The sequence below is a fragment of the Chroicocephalus ridibundus genome, chromosome 15 (assembly GCF_963924245.1).
Source record: "Chroicocephalus ridibundus chromosome 15, bChrRid1.1, whole genome shotgun sequence".
In the NCBI taxonomy this organism is placed as follows: domain Eukaryota; kingdom Metazoa; phylum Chordata; class Aves; order Charadriiformes; family Laridae; genus Chroicocephalus; species Chroicocephalus ridibundus.
The window spans coordinates 2,776,426-2,800,181 of record NC_086298.1 but is presented as its reverse complement, the minus strand read 5'-3'; the positions used below and the strand labels follow the sequence as shown (position 1 = coordinate 2,800,181).

General features: G+C 48.7%; 1 protein-coding gene across 9 annotated transcripts in view; it reads right to left on the bottom strand.

Annotated features, from left to right (window-relative positions):
- Positions 1-23,756, bottom strand: part of CACNA1B (calcium voltage-gated channel subunit alpha1 B) — a 311,383-nt gene that overhangs the window by 164,236 nt on the left and 123,391 nt on the right. For all 9 annotated transcript variants that reach the window (XM_063353305.1, XM_063353296.1, XM_063353297.1 and 6 more), the window contains exon 7: positions 7,919-8,022. In XM_063353305.1, coding sequence (XP_063209375.1) covers positions 7,919-8,022 — 104 coding nt within the window. The remainder of the gene's footprint in view (positions 1-7,918; positions 8,023-23,756) is intronic.

Here is a 23,756-nt window from a genome sequence, read left to right as displayed (position 1 = left end):
AGAAACCTGCAGGCAAACCTAAAAATAATTCCTTGCCCCTGACTTACTGATTTGAAAACGTGAATAGAAATGCCTGCAAAGTATTGGTACCTGGTTTTAAATACTTCTAAAAATCGGGCCCACGTCACTACTGAACACAGGCAAAGCATATTGCTGGGAAAGCCCACCTGGAATATGAAGAAAAAGCATGGAAATGCACTTCTTTTGAGCACAAAGAAACCCTGAGGGAGGTGAAATAAAGCACGTCCCGGGGGCACAGAGAGATGGCACTGGCAAGTGCTGGAACGAGACGAAACCAAGCAACGGATTTACCTGGAAAACCATCCGTAAGAATTTCTTTACTCTAGTGACATTTGGTACCTTCTAAGATATTGTTTTTCTGGTTGGGCTTGCTGAGAGTTTTGAACCTTGTTATTAAACAAGGAAAGCCCAGAGGAGGACTGAGATTTCTTAGCGCTGAAGATGAGAAAGCTCTGTGGTTCTTCATCCACCCCAGGTTGTCCTATCAGCCGCACAGAATCCCAAAGATTCACAGTTGTGTACGTTTCCATCTCACCTGGAGCTACAGGTGAGCTTACAGGAGCCAAGACCACACCGGGCATGGTCTGAGGAGGCACGTCCATCTCTCCCAGACTGAGCCCGAACATAGAGACCCAGCCGGCTGAGCTGCTTAACCCACCCTAATACCCACTGCTTCGGAGGAAGGACCAGCTCTATAAATCCTGCACAGCCGGAGCTGCTTCGGCTCCCTTCTCATCGCTCTAAAGAGGGGAGAAAAAAACAGCTCTCCTCAACCAGCTGATAAAGGATGAAAGTATCACTGAGAGATTGATCTCTCAGCACCAAGCCAGGCTTCACAGTCACTTTTATCACGGAACATAGCAGGAAGATGCTTCAAATGCAAGCCAGATATGGGATACAACTTGTATTTCTAGAAAGAAAAAGAGGAACAGCGCAGAGGTGAAGCCTTCAATGTGTCTTCCTTCCTTTTGTCTTTACATTCAGCTTGTGCCGACTTCACTTTGATTCTGCCTAATCCGATCTGAAATGCCGCGAGTGCCACAGCTGGGCAAACCTGGCTCAAAGGAGGCAACAACAAAGGGAGAAAAAGGAAAGAAAAGGCACCATTTATCTCATAGCATCAGCCTACTGCAGTCGCTGGATGAACCTCTGGCTCTCTTCATCAAGTCTTTACCCCAAAGTCAAAGCGGAGGCCCCGGGAAATTAAAATTTAGGTCTCTATGTATCATCCCTATATTACAGGCTTTAATTTCCATTAGCAGCTTAACAGCACAGCAAATAAAGGTAGTCCGTCTCCCCTGTCCTAGCCAAAACCACAAAAGGAACAAAGGACCCACATTCAATAGGAGATTTAGCTTGGTGAGACGAAGCTCACGTGGAAAGTCATTGCTCCCTGACCCCTTCTGCGAGAAACACACGGGCTTCTCCCACATTCCTTGTTTGCAGTGATGCCTTTGTTAAAAAGGTTGATGAGCAAGAAACAACAGGAAAGAAAATACATATTTTTTTTTTCCCCTGTCTTTCCCCTCCTTTTTAAGCACAGGCTGGGGAAAGACTAAACACAATAAGAAAGCGAGCAGAATCTCATCTCTTTTCATGATGCAGCTCTTCTGCTGCAAATAATTAACACCAGCCAAAGTCAGATCACAGCAGGTAACAGTGAACTTGGAACAAATTTGCAGGGAAAATGAATGATTGTCTCTGTAATGAGGGAGAAGGAGGACAGAAGAACGCTTTGCCATTATGACAAATTAATCAGCCTGATTCTTCTCCAGCCTCTGCACGTCTTGCAGGCTGAAGTTTTATGATCTCAATCTGGCAAAAATCCTCGGAATGGGAAAACATGTCATGAAACTCAGCAGAGCAAGTCATCGAGACAGCCAGTTCAAGGAGGTCTGGATGGCACCGTGCTTCCTCCCAGGGAGCTGCTCGAACAGCACAAAAGCCTCAGTGACCCAAGGTACAACAGTCAGAAACGGAAACAAATGTCCCCTGGGAGACCGGAGTTCGTGACAGGGAGAGCGTTTAATGGGCTCTGCCCAGAGAGCATCACCCCGCGTTACAGGCTGCTCAAAACAGGGTGCAGCGGTGAAGAATTAAAGCGCTTTTTACCCTGACCCTCGCTCCCCTGCGTGGTGCCAGCACGGTCTGCGGCTGCATCCCTTGCCAGGCTCCTGCTGTCACAAAGATGCTGCATCCGTTCAAAATGTCCCCCCTGCAGCTCTTACACCAGGCGGTCTCATGTAAGGAGAGGCAGGTGTCGCGCGTCTCAGGACAGAGCGGGTCTGGACCACGTTACGGTCACGTTTAAGCAGGGCAGATGCAAACTGGCCACCGCGGCGCCTCTCCACACTTGGCAACCGTGGCCAGATGAGTAAACCTCAGGAAAAGATCATTACTCTTTACTGGCTGGTCTGGAAATACCATAAATATTTGAGGACGCGACAAGCAGCATTTTTCACGCTCGAGAGACGCAACCCCTCAGAATTCAAATGCATCATTCACAGTGCGCTGCCCTCTCTGGCCGGCACTCCTGCCGTCTCGCCGCCCTCACCGCTCCCCACCGCCGCGGGAAGCGATGCCAAAAACCACTTAGCCTTGAAATAAGTTAAATCATCTTCCTCGCAGCATCCCAGGATAACGTTTATCCTCTTTGCATTGTGTAATCCAAAGCATCAAAACAGTCACAAATGTATTCTACGGAATCATCCAGCTCATTACCAGGCAAAATTAATACCCAACTCAACGCCCCAGCAGAAGAAAACTCCATAATCCCACCAGCCCGGGGAAGAAAGCTGCGAGCTGGGCTGAGAGGAGGCCGAGGGCTGGGAGGGGAACAGCAGAAGGATGAGAAAAACAGCATTGGAAACCAGGGCGAAGGGATGGAACACCGGGAAGGTGTATATGGAGATGGGTAACTCCGGGAAGCTGGGGTGTATATGGAAACGGGTGCCCGTCTCTTGGTGGCCACAGGTGCCAGAGCAGGATGGCAGAGGGCTGCATCCTGCCAGCAAGAAAACAGTACGAAGGCAGGAAAAGAATGAGGGCTGGTCAGGACTTCTCAACGCAATGGGGGGGATTTTTTCCTTCCTCGCTGTAAACTGGAGAACCATGTGCAGAGTTCAATTAAAAAAAAAAAAAAAAATCAGTATCATCATAGGGTATTTTCTGCTCAGAACTGAAGCCAAATCCCGTAATATCCCAAGCAGCAAACAACCCTGCATTTAGGGAAAACTGAGAGGCATCTGGGGGCAACCCACCTGGGCAAGACTCGGAACCAGAACATTCGCACGGTGCCACCAAAGGCAGGCAATCTCTTTTTCTACAGAAAGGTTGTATTCCCTGCGACGTGTGCCTTTATTGCTAGCTAAGTCACAAAGAGATCACAAATAATCTAATAAGAGAAACCACCCACCGCAGTCAAAGCAAAAAGGGGTTTCAAGAGAAATACATTATCGGATACAAATTCCTCAACGTTTTCACTACTGCTGTTGTGCCACTCTGCACTGGAAACCTTACAAAACCCAACCCTAATTTCAGGGAACCAAGGCGCCCCAGCCTTCTGGAACAAAGTTAGCGTGGCTAGAATGGCTTTTCATGGTTCAAACAGAGAAATAAAGTCAAGGGCAGCTCTCTAGTATGAGCAAAACCTGGTTCATCCTTTGGGTGGGTGGATGGATGGTTCAGTAGAACTTCAACCAGGTGTCTAATCTCCTTTTACTCTTGGTCAAGCAAGCAAACCTCTACAGCTCACGTGCAGAAGCAAAGGAGGCCACCAAATGTCTCAATGCTATCAAAGGGGAGAGAAATCTCTCCTCCTGCTTCTGCTCTCCCGGCCCTATACAGTCCTGATCGTCTCTTGAATCAGCTGTAGCACTCCATAAAAGCTCCTCCAGAAGAAAATAATCTGTGGTTTTCTGCTCTACTGGTTTCTGCGGGGCTGTGGAGTTTTATCAGCTCGCAGACGGATTAAGCACCAGAGAGGGAAAACAGAAAGTGGGGGAATCCATAGCGAGGAGAGGAAAATCCCCAACAAGGGACACAAACCTGCGTTACCAGTACTCCGCAGCAACCGGGATGCTGTGTCCCTGCTGGAGAGCCCCGTATCTTCCGTAAACAAGCAATCCCTGTATTGTCCATAAACAAGCAAAGGCACATCGTGGACTTTAGGAGCCCTTTCAACTGCGGTTCGCTTGTGTACCTATGACCACCGCAGCACTCCAGAAAAACTCTAAATCCTATCAAATTCACAGCTAGAAAACAGCACAGTCTGTCTTTGCTTGTGACGTGCAACCTGGCCAAGGAGGGGCTGCTACCAGTTTCCCCAGTCAGAGACCCACCGTTAGCACTGCGGTGAGCGGGTATGGCACAGCGTCCCCCGCAACACGCCTCTCTCGCAAAGACACGGGAGAGCCCAACACCCCTACTGCGCCGGCAGAAATGGGACGTTTGCAATAACTCCACACCCCACGTCCTGGGATCACGGGGGAAAATCCGGATATTCGGCGGCAGAAGCGGGGCCGAGCGCCGCTGGCAGTCCGGGCCCCGGGGCTTCATCAACGGAGGTGGACGGAACGGAAGGCAGAGCACGCCGTTTGGGGAGGGCATTTAAATATGAACCGATTACAAGAGCGCTGGCAGCGCTCTGATCAGCACGCGCGAGGAGGACACGCTGTACAGCAGGCAGGGTCTCCTTTAATCTGAATTACAGCGTCAACACGCTTTTAGTTACATCTTTAGCCAGGTACTCAGAGGTTTCTGTCACGTCAACTCAGACTCGAGATTGTGGGTTATTTTTATAACCAAGTTTTTACCAACCCTTACAGATTTCCTCATCTCCCTGTCACTTCCCTGCCTTTGCTTTTATTATAATTTCAGAAGAACCGGCAGAGAGGAAAAGTTGTTTGCTCTTTATTTTAAACCAGGTATCGTCTCTTCTGTATCATTTGCAATGCAAATGCTCCCACCTTTTGCGAGCAGATGAGACTCAGGGCAGTAACCGGCTAAATCTACGCACACGGCTCAAACAGATAAACCCACTCGTATTAGGTGTCTGCCCAGCGTTGACATGAGTTCACAAAAAACTACAGAAAAGCAGAAAATCCCATTAAGAGTTATGACAAAACTCTGTATAATCTAGCGTCAGTAGGAAGCTCAATAACTTGTTGTCATTTCAGCTTATTTATACTGCTGTAATCTGCGATAGCGTCTCCATACCTACTTCAGAAATTTGTAGCTTTCTTATTGCCCACTGAGGGACCCGAATACGTGAGAGGAAACAGCTCAAAACTAACAGCAATGAAAAATAACTCGGGTAAAAGTTTTTCTGTGGTTTCCTAAGGCACACGCTGAAGTTTTAACCCCCTAACGCTGATGGTGCACCTGGCAAAGTGTTGAAAAAGAAAATACAACGCTACCAACAGGGGTTTTGTGAAAGAGGACAGTAATGAAGATTGCACGCAAGCCGAGGTAACCAGTGACCTAACCTCAGCTTTCCGGTTGTTTCCTGGGGGCATTACATCCCTTCTTTCCATCCCCGCTGTTCCCTCTCCGTAATGCGCGGAGGAGGCGAGGGGAGCGCTGCATCGCTCCCAGGATACAGCCAGGGTAATACTAAAGGCTATGAGGTGCGCAGATCATGAAAATAAGCAGCAGGTGAGCGATTGCTGAGTTAACCCCGTTCATGGGCCATTCGCAGAACCTCTAACCCTAAATCAACTTTGTTTTATCGAAACAGGAATGTGGGGTATTGCCAAGAGTCTCCACTGCAGGAGCCACTGGCTGACACTGTCCCTGGGACGCGGATGGCATAATGTCCTTGGGTGAAACTGTACCCTATGGAAGTCAACGTGCATTTCCCAACGACCCCTTCTCCATGCAGACAGCCGTGCAAATAACCACCTCCAGCAGAAATTTCTCTTTTTTTGTACAGTGCTGTGTAGGGATTTTGGCGAGAGGATATAACAGCAACAGTCTCTGCCTTCAGAGGGCCTTTCCATCTTTCTGGTGCCTTCTCATCACCAGCCCATTCAGATGTACCCAGTTTCCCGCGTTGCTCAACGGCTGTGATCCCACCAGCAGCCTGCTGAGCAGCACGGTCAACACCTATGCTAGGATGTTTGTTTTCTTCAGCCTCTCCCCAGGAATTATTCCAGTCAAAGACGTCAAACCACTATGCAAAATAGAATTTAAAAGCTTCCCTCTGTGAAGATGACATTATCATCCTTACCACTAACAAAGGGAAACCTGATGCACAGAGCTGCATATTTTTTTTTTTAATAGAAGATACACATTTATATAATATTCATATTTTGCCCCAAGCAACAAGAGGCTTTCAGGAGAGCCAGCCAGACGTCTCTATCTTTCGGTCACCAAACACGTTTGAATCCAGCACAAAGGAGCAGGAGCCTGCAGGCTTCTGAGTTTTGTTTTAAATCACCAGCATCATTGCGGCCAACGTGGGCTGACCCCGCTGTGGGACGGGGGAAACGAACTGCCTAATGAACCGCACGCTCAGCCCTGGCCCCGGTGCTCGCTTTAAATCATACGTCAGACAAGTGCGGTCACGAAGCTCTCCTTCACAAAGCCTCCGATACAACAGGCTGTCTGACGAATGGCTTTGATCGGTTATTGATCATGACCATTATTCCTGGACTGAAGGAACAGCAAAGTGCATGACGTGGCCTTCTCCATGACCCCCTCTTGCAGCAGCACATCTCCCAGTCCTCAAACAAAACCGCTCCTGCCCGCAGCATCTGCTCTAAGGACGAGGACCCTTAACAAAATAATAAAAGCGAGCATGAATCTGTTCTTTGGAAAACATTTTTCTTTCTCTAGTAACTTAAGGAGAAAGAGCAAAGGTGCAGCACCAAAGGGCTTCTACCACTCAGCAGCATTAACTCTTTTCTCTCTTCCCATGCTGCCAAGAGCCAGAAAAAAATCTAGATCCTGACAGACCTATATAATCTGGATCACCTGGATGGGCCAAGAAGGAACTGTGTGCAAAATGAGGTGCCAAAGTCTAAGCGCTCACGAACCATTAAGATGAGTCAGGTTGTTAATTCCAGATCGAATTTCCACAGACGCTGGGGAGGTTCCAGAGAGGCTTCAAATTGGCAGCTTCATCTCTACAATGGCCCAAACCCAAAACTCGTATGCAACAAACGCCGAATCCTTGGCTGAACCCTGGGGTTTGAACATCAAGAGGACAGTGTGTCCCCAAAATCCAGACACTGGCTTAAGCAGCTGGAGATTTAAAAACAAAACCAACCCACAAACAAGAAATCACCACAAAACCAACCACCTGAGATCTTTTAATTGCCTTTTGTTTGAGCATCACATTTCTCCATGCTGCACAGTTAGACCAAAGGCACTTTGATATCCAGCTCCAGCAATGGAGTATTTATACTGGCATCAGTGGGTTCCTCATGGGTTTTCATGAGGACGCAGGAGTAAGCGTTGTCTGCACAGACCCAAGCCAGTATAATTACAGGGCGCTCACTTAACTCTTGGGTCTGGATTCAGAATCATCTCAATTAATGATTTTTCGCCAGCCTATCTCCCATCCTGTGGCTCTGTAGTCTCACACAAATACCCCACTGCAAGGAAAGGATGGGGTAGGAAATGTGTGAAGGGGGACAATGTACAGTGTGATCATAGAATCACAGAATGTGTTGGGTTGGAAGGGACATCTTGAACTAGATCAGGTCGCTCAGAGCCTCATCCAGCCTGGCCTTGAATGTCTCCAGGGATGGGGCCTCCATCTGCATTTGGTCTAATTGTGATGCATCACCCCATCTTCTCTTTTTCAGCTACGTCCTTTCACAGTGCCAAAACCAACACATTTTCCCTTTTTGCATGCAGGTGGAGACAGACAAGTCGGTCATTTGTGTCTTACCCTGATAAGACGCCCAGCACCAAGTTGAGCATGAAGAAAGAGCCAATGATGATGAGAGGGATGAAGTAAAGCCAGTTCCAGGTATTTCCTGCAGCGTCATTTGTCTGGAAACAAAAAGAAAGGGAGAGAGAAAAAAAGAAAACAAATATTAATCAGCCTCAGAAACAAATACAGGGCAGAGGGCAGGGGAGATTCCCCTCAGATTTCCATCGGGCTGTCCACCACTGGTTAGTTCTCTTACATCCACCAGTTCAAATAGCAGCAAAACAACTGATGAACCAAACTGGCTGTCCCACTGCTCACCCAACGCTCCATCATCAGCTCCAGTGAGAAGATTCACCTAACCCCACAGCTCCGGGCTGACCCTACTGCAGGGTCAAAACATGTTTTTAGGTGACCTACCTCCATACAGGCTTTCTACACCCTCCCCACCTCAACTCTGACCTCCCATGTGCTGAGCGTCGGCGTGGTATTTAGATCCGACTCGAGACACCCAGCAACGGGAGGGAACCCACAGCCTTCCGTTAACCTGTGTTGCAATTAAGGCAGAGCGTGGCACCGTGCCCAGAATCCGCATATCCACAAGGAGCAGGAGAAGACAAGGAGCCTGCAAGAGAACCAGGCATCTTCAAGCGCGGCTGCAATTCCACTCCTGCTTACCCAGCATTTTGGGCTTCTGGCATCAAAACCCTGTCTGAGGCTCCCTGAGTAAGCAGCGGTCTGGAGGAAGGGGAGGGAAGGGTGGTTTAGTTTATGACAAAGTTTCTGCATTCATCAACCACAAGGGAGCTCTTTAAGGAACTGCTGAAAAGTAAAATTCTGTGATTCTAAAATGCCACACGGCCATTTACTGAAGCCGAGTGCCAAGAAAAATGCAAATCCTTCTCTTGCGAGCGAAGAACGCAGCAGTTTGAGCATCTGATGTCGGGTGTAAAGGAGGGGAAACAAAAAGACAAGACCCAAAGACATCATCATCCTCCTCCTCCTCTTCCTGCAGAGGGTAAAGAATAACACAAACACAGGGATCACCTGCCCGCCCAACCGCAGAGGCTGGCAGGGGCCCCAGAGGAGCGCTCTCCCACACCAACTTGCACAAAATGCATTAATTCTAACTGATATCGGTGCCTTCTACTTATTATCTGTGGTGCTTTTTGGTCACTGTTCCCAATCATGTTTGCAAGCGTTAATTTTGCTTGCAGAGGGATTTACAGAAGAAAGAAGGGCTTTAAATGCATGCTTTAATGCTTCAGCCAGGCGGGTGCTTGGTGCCACCTCGGAATTGTCCCTGCACGAGTAGAAGTCACCCGATAAACAGTCAGAACCGATGTGGGTGACCGATGCCATAAGCATTTCTTACAGGTGATAGCACTTACAGCGCTGATGCAAATAAATACCTTCTGAGACGTTTTTTAATACAGTGCATATCTGCACAGATTCTTCCTCCCGGAACACACTCCGGATCAAACACATGACAAGCGCTTCTCCAAATAACGAACGTCTTCAGAAATATCTGTGTCGGCTGATCAGTGACTCACCCGAGGGGAGCAGGGACTAACTAACCTCGCCACAAACCACCCCCTGCTAAAGGCAAAACCGGCGCGTGACAGACTAATGAATTCGAAGAGAAAACGGGACGGTAAAATGAGAGCAGAAAGACGGGGAAAACTCTGTGCAGCCCAATCTCTCGTTATAATTTTTTAATGCCTTTTGCGATACCTGCCATCCCACCCCAGCAGCACCACAGCTTTGTTCACTGTTTTGTCTTCCCGTTCCTCCCTGCTTTTAGTCCTTTCCTTTCCCTGTTTGTCCTGCACCGTGCCGCTATAGATGGGTTCGGAAGAAAGAAGGACACTCGTCCTCGGCGTTTCTTCCCCATCGCACGGGGAAAGCGCCTGGTACAGCCCCAGCCTGCTCAACGGGATTACAGGGCAAAACCCATGGGTTTTTATTTAGAGGTTGTTCTTCAATTGGTGTTTTGTGGACCGGGGTGGCAGCTCCCGCGACTCTGGTTGGAGCAAGAGCATCCCCCATCCAGCAAGGCTGGGGTCGGCCGTCGGCCAGGCGAGGGGGGCTGGAGAGCCAGCCCGCGGGGAAGGGCTGGAGGAAGGGACCAGATGGGAGAAGGGAAACCACATAAACATGCAAAGAGAGCGCAGTAGGTTCATTGCTGCCAAACGATCATTTATCATTTATTTATTCATTTGAAGCCCAAACTTGGCGACAGATCCACAATTCCATGCCACGATCAAAGCCCATAAAAATGAAACGTGCTGAAATACGACTAATTAACCGCCCTCCTCTGAGTATTTGCTAGACTACCTGATGAAGGGTAGGGACTGGCTCTGTTCGCTCTGCCTCGCACACAGGGATCCAGGACAAACTAGAGGGCAAAACACCAGGTCGACAGAAAACCTCTCCCGAGAAAGCAGAGCCTTCGCGGACACGCAGCGTCTTTCCCAGTGCTCCCAAGCACGCTTGAACCCAATCACCGTTTATGGCACCGGCTCCGCCATGGTGAGATACTTTAATGAATCCAACATGATTGATGCCAGGAAAACTGGACTTCTCTCCTCCAGGGAAAGCCCCCAGGGTCCCGCCGGCACCTCTGGCTGTGCTGGGCAGAGGAGGCAGCCATCCACCTGCAGAGCCACTGGGGCTCGGGCTGTGGCCCAGCTCCAGGCTCGCTCATTAATCAGGATGAGCCAAGAGATCAAATCAATTTTTATGTTCCAGCTAAAACATTTCACTGGTGTAATGCCTGGCTGACTGTCAGCGCCACTGGATCCTGACCGCAGGTCTAATCCGACAGTGAGGAAGGAGGAATGAAATACTTGTCACGGTGTGGTAGAACTACATCCAAATACAGTACGGGCTTACGGGAGGGCTCCCTGGCTGCTGCATCAAACAGCTCACGGCCCTTAAATTTGACAGCACTCCCACAGGAAAGGTGCTTCACAGGGGGAAACTGAGGCACGGGAAGCCTAACAGACACTTTTGGGGTAGCAGTGGAGACCCAGAGCACGGCACCTCAGGCACCTACCACCCATACGAACTCTCCAGCCCCTGGAATGCTCTTCCCAACAAGCCTGGCCACCACAGCCCCCTCTGCCCAACCTCTGCTTGGCTCCAAGCTGCTTCCACCCCCGGCTCTGGCACTTGTATCAAGGTGCATCCACTCTGCCCGTTCACAGCTGGTGCCTCCTTTCTCTCTTTATTTTTTTTTTCTTTGCCAAAAGTCTAACCTAAATCCCCAACAGCATCCTTCTAGCCTCTTCCACGTGACCCTGCTCCATCACCTACCCCGGAGGCTGATGCCACTGCTCAGCAGGAGCACCCAGGTCACAGAAAGGTTGGCTTTTGGCATCCAGAAAGGTTGGTTCTCTGCACAGCTGGCTTTAAGGAAGGGAGGGGTGGCTGTCTCCTCCTTTTCATGCAGCACCGAACACATTGCCTGGATCCCCGAGCTGTGACAGCTCAGCCATCTCTCTACAGAGAATGGTGGGTGAGTACTATCACAGAACGGTGGGGGTTGGCAGGGCCCTCTGGAGATCACCCAGTCCCACCCCCGGCCAGAGCAGGGTCACCCAGAGCAGGTGGCACAGGAACGCGTCCCGGCGGGGTTGGAATGTCTCCAGAGACGGAGACTCCCCCACCTCTCTGGGCAGCCTGTGCCAGGGCTCTGCCACCCTCACAGCAAAGAAGTTCCTCCTCATGTTGAGGTGGAACTTCCCATGCTCAAGTTTGTGCCCGTTACCCCTTGTCCTGTCGCCGGGCACCACTGAGAAGAGCCTGGCCCCATCCTCCTGACACCCCCCCTTTCAGTATTTATCAGCGTTGATAAGATCCCCCCTCAGTCGTCTTTTTTCCAGACTGAAGAGCCCCAAATCCCTCAGCCTTTCTCCATCAGAGAGGTGTTCCAGTCCCCTGTCATTGATATCAAATGCAGAAGCTAAAAGGCTCTTGTCGTGCAGGGACATTAATGCCCTGAGCTCCCAACCCAGCCAGAGGACGGAGCGCAGCCCAGCAAAGCACAAGGTACTCCCTCCCACAACCAAGCCTTATGTGACTTGTCCAACACCAGAGAACGGCCGGTGTTAACGCTCGCTTTTGTGTCTCAGACACGGAGAGCTGTTAGGCCACTGTTTCCTTATGTTAACAAGATGGCAGCTGCATCTAATTATTAATTCATTTAAAGATATGTTTTGAAACAATTGACTTGAAAGCAGTCAACTGCTGCTTGCGATGTCCTGCAGAGACCAGAAACGCTTTTATCTTACCTTTCATCTTCCTCTCTGCGGCCCTGGCCATGGCCTGTGTTCCCTTGTGCCGGGCTGCCCTCAGGCGAGGTTCTCCTGCTGCTGGGGCTTCTTACAAGACCAGAAGCAGCTCTGCTCCAGCCAACCCCATCCCATCACCATGAAATGGTCAACCAAGCCCTGCCTTCTCCCACATCCTTCTCCCAACCCATCCCCACCCTGGCAGCTTTCCGGGGATGCTGCCTACATCCAGCCCGGTGCTCCCCGCGACTGGGGCATCACAGGGGAGCCCCGCAGCCAAATTCCACACACCGCCGACTTCAAACGGGGCTGATCAAAGGCAGCAGGAGTGCGTTTTGGTAGGGGAAGGAGCATGTAAAGACTCCGCAGCACTTCCTTGCCAGCGAGGCTCCCATCAGCAACGGGGAGTCATTGGGAAATCTATTTTTCTCCCCTGCAGCAAAAAGATCTAGCCGCCCCCAAGGAAGGAAAGGCTGGGCAGGTTCTGCCAGGGTTGCTCGATCATGGTTTGCAATTCCAAAATAACAAACACACAATTACGTGAAATTTGGTTTACACACAGCCTCGCGAACAGGCAAGGGCCTGCTTCTGCTCGAGGGCTGGAGGTTTCTGAGGTTTCAGGAGAATTACAAACTGCGAATTAGAGCAAGTCAAACACCGAATAATCCCCAAAATCCTGTCCCCCTGCTTTTCTCTAAGCTGACAGCACAGCTGCCCACAACCTCCCACTCTCCTCCGGCTTCTGCAACACAACCTAAATCAGTATTTCATGCGGCAAAAGGATTAGGGGATTCCCACGTACCCAGGTATGTGTGCCACCAACCAGCAGCCAGTCGGGCCATGCCCGAGGGTGAGTTTGATGGATCTGCAACCCGGAGCCGACAGCTCCTCCCGGCTGGTGCAAGACGATGACCTGCCACCGCTCTGCGCTGCCCACGACCCCATTCAGTGTGTGCCAAGGAGCAAACGAGCCAGACAGTGAGAGCACATGTTTAAATAACTTATTCAAATAACCTATTAAACACTGCTGAACCTGATTAAATCCTCCCGGGCAACACAAAAGTGGCAGGACAACAAAGACCTTTGCCATAAGGAAGTGCCCGCCAGCGCATGGCAGGGACTGAATGCCCTGATTGGAGACTGTTGTCCTGCCATGGACTTAAACAAAAAAAAAACAAAAAAAAACCAAAAAAAAATTCTCACATTTCAGCTCCTCATTTCTGGGTTTCTGATCAAAACACCATCATTCTCTTTGCCCTTCTCCCAAAATCATCACTGTCTCCACTTGCAGGCCTGTAGTGGGAGGAGGAGAGCGCTCGGGGATGCCCACACGCAAGGCTACACTAGCTCAACTCTATCACCACAGACCCCCGCGTGAACACACTGCTTTACGGTAAGCCTATAAATAATATAAAATATACAGCCTTCCTGATGACTCTAACTTGCACTCAGGAAGCTGCTGCAGAGGGTGGGATGTCAGTGCCGGGCACCGCCCACCCAGGGGACACTGACCCTTCACGGCAGATCCACTTCTCTACCTGCAGCTCCGTGGGTGCAGTCACCATCGTGCAAACTCACTCCTGCTCACAGCTGGAGCTGAGGAGACGCTCTCCAAACTTCATGGCTCAGGGATGAATTCCCTTCTGCTACCGCTATGGGTGGCAGGCACCTCTCCAAGATTTAAGCCTACACTAGAGCTCCTCTGCCAGCACCTCAAGTCAGCCAAAATGCCTTTGAGGGTGTTCATCTGCTGACTTTGGAGCTTCAGATGAGACCTCAAGGGCAGCATCTACAGAACTGTAAAGTCACAGACCACCCCACCACGTACCAGTGCCGACCTGGGCACCAAATAACAGGACAAGATCCAGGCTGGTCCTGCCAGCAGGTCTCCAGCGAGGGTTCCCTGGCTGTGCAACGGTACTGCTTGGGGCTCTCAACCCATTACAAACCCATTTAGACTCCGAGCTACTCCACTTTTTTACCAGCAAAACAACAAAACAGTCTCTGTCTCTGAACAAAGAGCCATTCTGCTGCTTACACAAATTGCTTCTTTCAGCCGCTTTGGACCGGAGTAGTAACCCTGAGGCGATTGCCCCGGATCTCCAAGGAAGAAATTCTGCCATCCCTTTGCTCAGCACATTGTCCATTAATGTGAAAAACAAGCAATTAATGAGCTAACACATAATCCTTTGGAAATGTTTCCAAAGTGGGGTTCAATAAAGAAAGGATCTAATTTAACAGATACAGCCAAAGCTGAAACACCACAGACCATTAGTGCTTTACTACATTTTTTAATCAAAATGTATAGTACACCTACGGTTTACTCACTTTAATCTAATCAATGGCAGAGCCCGACTTATTTGGGGCAATTAAAGCGTAATCTTCCCTTGGATAAGTGCTTTTGCATTGAGGAAAACTCACAGCTGTCTTCAAGAGATGAACTCTATTTACCCTTCATCTGATTTTTCACAATTCTCTCCTCGCTAATTCTGTTAATTAACGACGCTATTTATGGTTGATTTATTTCTCTCTGTTCCTATTCTTAGGATTAGGTGAACACAAAAATTACCAGGAACAAAACCAAAAATAAAACCAACCAAAAGAACGTACAATAAGCACATGGAGCCCTGTCTTACCCAGCACGTTTTCTCTAGGCACCAAGTAGTTCCCGCTGAGCTCTTTGTCAGAGACAGACTGACATTGCGCAAGAGGGCGTAAGGGCAGAAAACGCAAATTTGCTGAGAAAAGCCGTTCCGAGTTCAATTCGTGGAATCCATGATGACCTACTCTGTTCACAAAATAGTCACAGGCTCAAATGCCAGTTAAACCAGTCGCTTCTCTGGGAGGCTACGTAGTCCAGGTTACCATAACATCCCAACGGGTCCATCTTCACTTCTAGGAAGTGAGAAGTTTTCTGAGCTTTCACAGGTGGAGAATGGGATGTACTGGCTTCATATGAACTTAATAGGTTCAAGTCCAAATCTAACTCATGTCCGAAGCCCCTGAATGCATAGCTGTGGTCAAGCGTAAACTCTGCCTTTTCTAATTAAGAAATATTATTATTTGCCCTGTGTTTGTAAGCAAAATCCCTGCCGGGAAGTCTAACCCCATCCTGCCGAAAGCCCTGGAGAAAATACCTCTGGCCCCAAAATCCAGCCTGGTGGAGTCTTGGCCAGTGTATTTGTCAGATTAGAGCACGAGACACTTGGCTTCGCCCCTAAAAAGATAATCTGAAGCCTAAAATCTAGCAGGACTTTGACTAGCTTTATTGTGTTTCAGGCTTAGATGACCACAAAAAGGGTCTGGAGGGATTTGCATAAACTTCTTAAAGTATTGCAGCCTTCAGAAGTCAGTCCAGGGATGTAGGAGGTAATGAAGGGGCCTTGGTCGCCCACCAATAACATTCTGGGAAGAGCTGAGGAGGAGCCCAGCACCCTCCTCACCTCCCTGAGAAAGTCATGACTTAACATCTCATTCAGTAGAGCTGTGAAATATTTTTTTTCTCTATTCCATTTATTCAGTTACCAAAAAGATATTATAGTTTATTACTTTTTGGAAATAATAATTTTTCTCCTTTTTGTCCTACTTACCCACCCCCCCAACCCCATCTCTTTGAATTATCTGAAAATAGAAGAAAAAAAAATATTTTTTTAAAGGGTTTCATCTTTTAAGCCTTGTAGACCCTTTTCACCCAGGAACACCACCAAACCCCGCACTGAGGAGGTCCCTGTTGCTATCCCCAGCTTTACAGAAGGTGGAATTGGGTGACAGTCAGGTGAAAGGAGAGCTGCTTCCACGTTTCCCAGCAGACCAGCAAGAGAAATCCCACCTCCCAAGTCCTTACCCAATGTGCAGCCTTATACAAAGTACCAGAATCTGCAAAATAGCCTGGTGTGGTTTTTTTTTTCCACCCCCAGTTCCAGTTTAAATACAATCTTGGCACAAAGTCAGTCCAATAACTTTGGTTACTGACTTTCAGATGTTACAGTCCATTTGCAGAGAGCAGCTGGTGTTGAGCTCTGCAGGGACACGACAGCCGGGGGTGGGGGAGTGCTGCCGATTGACCCTTCCGAGCTAAATTAAATTGGCAGAGAGGTGCGTTTCCGATTGATGCTCAGGGGTTGTACCACCCCCGGGAGGGAGATGGCAGAGCGCCTGCCTGGTGTGCTCGTTTGTGTGAAGGGTAAAACTAAAGCGGTCGGGTTAATGAAATTAGCGGTCGGCTCAAATCACACTCCTGCACGTGCCGCGTACAGCGAGACAGGGTTGGATTGGGGTTGAGATGCCCACCCTTGGGCATCCTTCCATTTGGGATCAGGGGGTTTTCAGGTCATTCGGAGCAGGTGCCGTTGTAGGTAGAGGGGGTGAAATGGAAGAGCCCCCAGTCCAGCAACCTGCATGGAAATTTGCTGTCAAGCTAAACACTGCATCTTGAGGTTTTGTCTGCTCACACGTGCGTTGAGGAAAACTCTTTAGCGGAAGGGTTCCACGTGGAGCCTGGGATGGAGAGGATCTCAGGAAGCCCTAAGGTCCATCTGAAGTCCAGCTAACAACCCGAGATTGAAGGATCTCCTCCTAAAGCACACTAGGTTTGTGCCTCCCGTGCCTTTTTGCTAGGTGCCAAGTGGGTTTTGGACACTAGGAAGGGTTTTATGGCAGAGGATGTGTTTTCTGGGGATCCTCTGAGATGGGGTACCTGTTGTAAGGACCAGCAGCTGTAAGAAAAACATTCAGAGAGCCATGGCTTCTGCATTCCTTTTTGCATGAAACCTTGGCCAAAGGCAATCAAGTCCTAACCACAATGCCTGCTCAAACTGACCTCTCTGGGAGGACTTGCTCTGAACTCCTACCACATTTACCCTTAAAACTCAGTGTTTCCGAGAAGATCCTCTCCCTTCACAGAAGGTCTGAGTTATTCGACTCTTCCTTTTTACCTTCAGGCTAGAGGTTAGGCCGCTGCTGTAATAACAATCCACCTTGTTAAAATCCCCTGGCTACTCCTCAGGTCCATCCATAACACCCGGTTCCCAAGCAGGCATCAGATGAAAAATAGATGAAAATCCTTTGAGTCTTATGACACTAAAATTGATGCTATTTTGAAACAAAGACAGTCCTTCTGCCTCCAAAAGGGAAGTTGCTTCCACCCAGCCCCACGGCCACTTGCTGTTTGGAGGAGCGGAACACAGAGCTGTTCACTGCTGGCATCAAACTCCGGAGTATTTCACAAAAAGCAAAACGCTCCTGGCCTGAGCCCACACACAACCAGCCTCTCCCGCAGACTTTGAAAGCCTTCGCAGCACCAGGTACGGATAAGGGGTGAGACACCAGGCCTGGCTTCAGCTCTTAACCCCTCGAACCAAGAGCCCAGTCGAATCGGTAACAAGTTTGGGGTGCTAAGATTAAAGCATCCCTTTAGTGCTGTTGGTGGAAGCTGCACAAGAACCCGCCCAGGGCAGGAGAACGCAGAAGGCAGCAGCCACGGTGCAGTTCAATGGGGCAGCAACCACTACCCGAGCAGAAGCAAGAGGGGATGCTTTGATTTCAGAAAATCATGCCGAAAGGATAGGTTAGTCTGCATGCACGTATCACTTCATATTCTCAGAAGCCATTGTCTTACTGTCACTGGCATTATCATCACACCAGCAAGAATAATTGGGAAAAGTCCTTTTCCCCCCTGCCTCTAAAGATCCCTAAAGCAGGGAAGGCAGTAGCAGCGCTGCCTGCCCCTGCCTTCACGCCAGGCAGCGGTGCCCATCCACGCCGTGCAGCAGCACAGCTCTCAGCAAGCCCTGCCCAGTGTTCCGCCAGAGAAACCACTGCTTTCCAGACAAAGCCAGGGCTCTGCAGAGACGATAACTCAGATCTTGCTGCGTCTCCATAGGGCTGGTTGTCCTCTGCTCTGACGTGGCTGTGGTGGGTCCGTCTCCGGAGTCACACCTCTCCATTTCCTGGTCCCTGCACCCTGCGGGGCTGCCCTGGCACCTGGAGGCCCCAGAACAACCACCACAGCATGTCTGAAAGTCAAACACACCATACTCAGGCAATAAGCGTGATACCTGTGCCTTATGCTGCCCCAGCGGACGTACAGGTACCCTAAGCATAAGGTGAAGCACATCTACCCCCATTCACAAACCAGAAAGATGTTCATCCGCTGTTCCAGGATGAGAAATCCCTTTCGCTCAGCAGGCAGTGAAAACAGAGAGGGAAAGGCAGCTCAAGAGGTATATCCGCATCATCAAATGAGAGGGCAAAGCTCCCGTCAGTTTCTAAGGGGGAAGAAATCCAGGTGGAAGCCTCAAGCAGAGGATAGCGATGGTTAAAAAAGGAAAAATAAATCCATACACATAGATAATTAGCCCTTTGTTTTTTTGGTATTTTAATATTTAGCTTTTCTTTCCAATAACAAGAGTTAGAAAGTACCAAAAAAGAGAGGAAAGGAGTTATAATTCTCTCGAGCACGTAAATCCAGGAGCCAGGCTTTCAGAGAATACCACACAAATGCATAAAATCAACCCAAATACCAGAAGACTTTCAGTAAAATCCTACTAGCTGGCAGCATGTTAATTTTGCTACAATACCGCTAGCCGTGTACGAACATGTTTTAACTATAGCTGTCGCATGCAGCAATAATGTTAATTCAGACAAGTTGAAATAGAAGCTAAATCCCTCCCCTTTGTTTCTCCTCTTCTCCAGCCTTACAGAGCTGGGGAGATTGAAAAAGCAAAACCGCCGATGTTTTATGCCTTGATCTGAAGGCTTATGGCACCAATAAATCAATACGTAAATATGCTAACAGGATTTCTTGATAAAAAATTCATTCTTTCCCCTGCTAGTGTGGACTCACTCAGCTGCTTTATTCATGAGCGTGCCTGCCTGGCACTGTGAAAGCTCTTCCATTGTCAAAAATTACAGGCTGGCCAAGGGACTCTACCTATTTTTATTTTTTTTTTAATCTTTTTTTTTTGTAATCTTTTATTTTTAAAGAGCTGTGGACTTTAATTATGAATGTAAACTCAGTCTAGGCAATTGCTGTTGGAAAGAGGTAATGCACGTTCATGATAAGGAAGCTCCACCTGAGCTATGGTGGAGGTGCTCAGGAGAAAGCATCACCCCAGCAAACACGCTACCGGCCGCCCTGGGAGCCCCACTGGGCAGTTGTGGCACCGATGCTGTCTGGAAGATGCATTTTACATATGCCAGCACCTTCTGCAAGGTCACACAGCAAGTTACTGGCACAATGATGAACAGAGCCCAGAAAAACCAAAGCTGTAACCAGACGCACCCAGAAGCAACTCACGGGCTACTTGCAACCCAAAGACCTTTTGTTTGGCTAGTAGTCTTCAGCTGTGACAGGGGACCGAGGCATTGCCTTGCTGATGACCACAGCGCTCGGCCCACAGGCCACCCAGCAGTGTCTCGGGGCCATCCGCACCGAGCCAGACCCATTTATCTCAACACTCAAAAGCAATGTCTAAGAAATAACAAACCTTCCCCACCTGCATTCGATAGGCCTCATAAATCTCAAAGCCAAACAGCCAGTCACACCAAGTCGTTCCAATCGCTTCACCTAAAGGTGACTCAAACGAAGATGCTAAGGGGGCAGGCAATTCATCCAGCAAAACTCCCAAGAAGTTCTACAATTCAAACCAGCAGCACAGGTGCCTCACGTAGTTATCTTCAAGTTTCTTGCTCTGAGCACGCAACCCGCTTTCCGAGGAGGCGGAGAGAACACTGCCAAGTGCCCACACAGGGTTACCAGAGGCTCTTGGAGTTGGGTTGTTTGAGGAATGTGGCTCGTTGAAAAACAGGCACTGCTTTCAAATTTGAAATTCTTGGAAAGCAAGGGTGCTTTGCACATCATTCATTGCTTGAGGAGACTCATGTTTAAGTCAAGTTACACTTAGAATAAATTCAGTGCTCTCTTGATGTTTTTTCTTATACTGCAAAGCCAACCAGCAAGGCTTCAGGTATCTGCCATCTTTCACTGAAGAGCAAAAGCCGTCCCCAAATGTACTGCTAAAGTTGTGAGGAGGGAGGAATACACACGCTTACTTAAACACGCATGTTCAATTTGGTTGCTCACAGTTATTTACAATATTTACATAAGGATGAGGATGCATTCAGACCAAAAATAGAGGTTTTGTTGTTCTAGTGAATAGACACAGAATATACTTTTCCTCCCAACTCAGCAGCCCCTGTGGCCTGCAGTCCCTAAGTCAGCAAGACAGAGCCAGTCACATGGACCGATTCCCAGAACACCAAAACAATCCAATACTCAATCATTTTCTGACTTTGAACACAGCAAGTTGTGGATCAATGCCCAAAATCACTGTAGGTAATGGCAGTCCTAAGAATAACGCTCAGGCTTCCTCATCATCTTAAATCCAGATCTAGATTCTTCCTGAAAGAATAAAACACGTAAACCTCAAACGCTGATTTTCCCCTCTAAATGTTGCAGGCGGAAGCTTCCCAAGAAATTGTCAATAGCAGAAAACTGATTAAATGAATTAAAGTCTTGATTCCACTGCATAAAATTATAACAATAGGCTATCGGAAGCATGCGTTCTTCCACAGAGGATTGGGATTGTGCAGAGTATCGATCTATTCAGGTTAAGCCACCTTCTCATTTTGTCTTCTAATGAGACTACCTCCAGCAGCATAGCTTCTCCCCTAGTCAATTATAAGCAGAAAATATCCTAACGCTCACAGAACTAGTTGAAGCTGAGAACTTGGTCACACAAACTTCAGAGCACGGCAAAACCCCCAAGTCTAACAGCCATTTGTCAATGCAAAGCCTACTTCTCAGAACAGGAGTCCAAAAGTCCTTTTGCCACTACCATTTCCTTGCTCCAGACAAAACAAAACAAAAAACAGCTGGTCAAGATCCTCTCAGCTCCATCCAAAGGTGTTTCATAAGGTTTTATTAAGAAATTTTAATTAGAAAAGGACTTTCTGCTACAGGAAAAAGAAAAGGAGAAAAAAAAAAAAATTCTTAAGCACAAGCCTTGCCAAATTGTTCCAAATTTGAATGAAAGCTATCTGTGAAATTCCAAATTTGAGTGTGAAAATATTTACTATAGTGTAAATTCACTAAGTCTGCAGAAAACAATGAGATGGCCCAGAGCTGCTCTTCTCTGTATTCCAAGAGCCTTCACGAAGGGGGACACCGCCAAACAACAAAAGGCTTTGCCACGGCCCGTGCTAATAAACAAACTAGCTGTAAAATACGCAGATTTTTTTTTTTTGGGTTAATGAGTAGGTGACTTAACTGCTCCTAAAATCACAGTTTCACAGGCTTCAAATTACACCTGCCCTGTTTAGGAAAACCTGGTCAAAAAGACGGGAACTATCCATTTTTTCCCCTCGGTTCCCTTCGATGGCACACGGAGGGGCTGTGGAACCGCTGCTCTCCACTACTGGAAGGTTTCCCTGTAATTCTCTCTGTCTGTAATTCCTCCCTGGCCCTGCGAGGAGCCGATCCTCCGGCCGGTGAGCCCAGGGCCGGTACCCGCATCGCTACGGCATTCCAAGCTCCGCACAGGATAACTGCTCCGAATTTAACCTGCTTCTCTGCTCAGAAAGTGAATATTTTTCATCCACAACTGCATCTTTTTAATGACAACTGGTGCTGCCACCATAACAGCCAGTGCAAGTTCTCCCGCTGCTCGGGCTGTACATCCTGAGCCCTTACACGGCTACAAGCCCATGCAGATGGACTCTCTCACTCTTGCATGACTTTTCAGTCTGGACACTAGGCAACGTGGCTTTGATCTAGAGTTAGCTCGCTTTCCACAGTTACTGGGCAATTTTCCCCCCTGCGAGGGATTCGCATAGGATTTGCTGGATTTTGGCACAGGGAACACAAGAATATGAATATGTTGATGGTAAAACAACATCTGGATTAAAAATTTCCTATTTGACAGTTTCTGTAGCGCTGGGAACTTTATCTGTTGAAGAAAAAACAACAGGTTGCCCGGAGAGACTGTAGTTGCCCCATCCCCGGAAACATTCACGGTCACATTGGTTGGGGCTCTGAGCAACCTGGTCCCGCTGAAGATGTCCCCGCCCATGGCAGGGGTGTTGGACTAGATGGTCTTTTAAGGTTCCTTCCAACACAAACCATTCTATAATTCTATAAAAAGAAGGAGGGAGGCTTGAATGTCACAAGTGCTGACCCTGAAGGCAGGCAAAGGAGAACGATGGCACCCTCTGCCAAAGGGCAGCTTCAACTCGCACCTTGTTGTAGCACCCTCATGTACCACACACCAACAGATTGACCATAGAGGACCTCCATCCCAGCAGACTGTTCCCTGCCTCTCTACCCCGAACGCAACACAGAAATCAGCCTTTATACCACCCATCTGCAGAGTTCCCCAAGCCCAGCACCCCTGAGCTGCCTGGCACCCGCACACCGAGCATCCCGCTCTTCCCACTGCCGAGTCACCCGGACACAACGCCCCAATACACCCATATCGTACCCGCTACAGCCTCCTGCCTTTGTTCCCCTCCCGTACCCCAGGGCACGCGGTCTGTAGATTAAAGAGCGAAGACTTTCTCCCAGAGCCCACACGCAGCCAGCCTCTTCCGCAGGAGAGCCTAGCCGCAGGTATTTTGGGTTGCCGTAGGAACTACAAGAGCAAATAAAGTCTTTGCTTTTGGTTTTCTTAGAAGCGTTCTGTTATTCTCCTCCACTCCAACCGCAGCTGTAGCAGTCGTGGCATAAGCAGAGTGGCACGCTTCTGAAAGCAGGCAGCTGCCTTTTTCATCCTGGGTAGCAAAGCAATTGTTGGGCGTGTAAGAGAGCTGCTTGTACCCTCGGTACTATAATGCTGTCAAGCTGCAAGCGAATTTCTTCAGCTGGAGTTTTCCCTTCTTGGCAAGCACTGATGATTAAGCTGCTGTTTGGAGAGGTTTTCAGTTCTTTTCAGAGAGCAATTGCCCTGTTGAACCGGCTCTTTAAGTTTGTACGATGTATGTCACTCCTGCTGCATGTCTTAAATGTCTCCTATTATACCTGGAGGTGGCCGCCCCGCAGTCATTTTGAATATTCCTTCACTGAGACATTAAATGAAATGCAGAAGATTCAGCGAGACACTTAAACTCTTGCTCGGCTTTACACACGTGCTCAAGCGCTTTTCTGAACCGGGTAATTTGCTGAATCAGGACTGAAATGCCCCAATCCTTTTAGCCTCAGAGAGAATGTCCACGTGGGCACAGGGTCAGACGGTCGGGCTTTCCAGATGGATGGTCCCTTCCAACCCAAACCATTCTATGATCCTGCAACTCAAGGCTACGGCCAGGCTCTCGGCTGCCTGCTCCCAGTCGCCGCCCAACTTTCATATCGGTGATTGGTGATACCAAAACACAACAAATCAACACTCACCCCACGGCAGCGGCGAGAAGCTGGGAGTTATCTATCTCCTTGGTGTGCACGTATAAGACGGCTGATTCTTATTAACAGATTAAAGTCATCCTAACTCAATAGCGAGTGCAATTTAACACTAACAACGTTAGGGTGTTTTCTCTGCTTTATGAGACTGCAGGGAGAACGAGAGCACGAT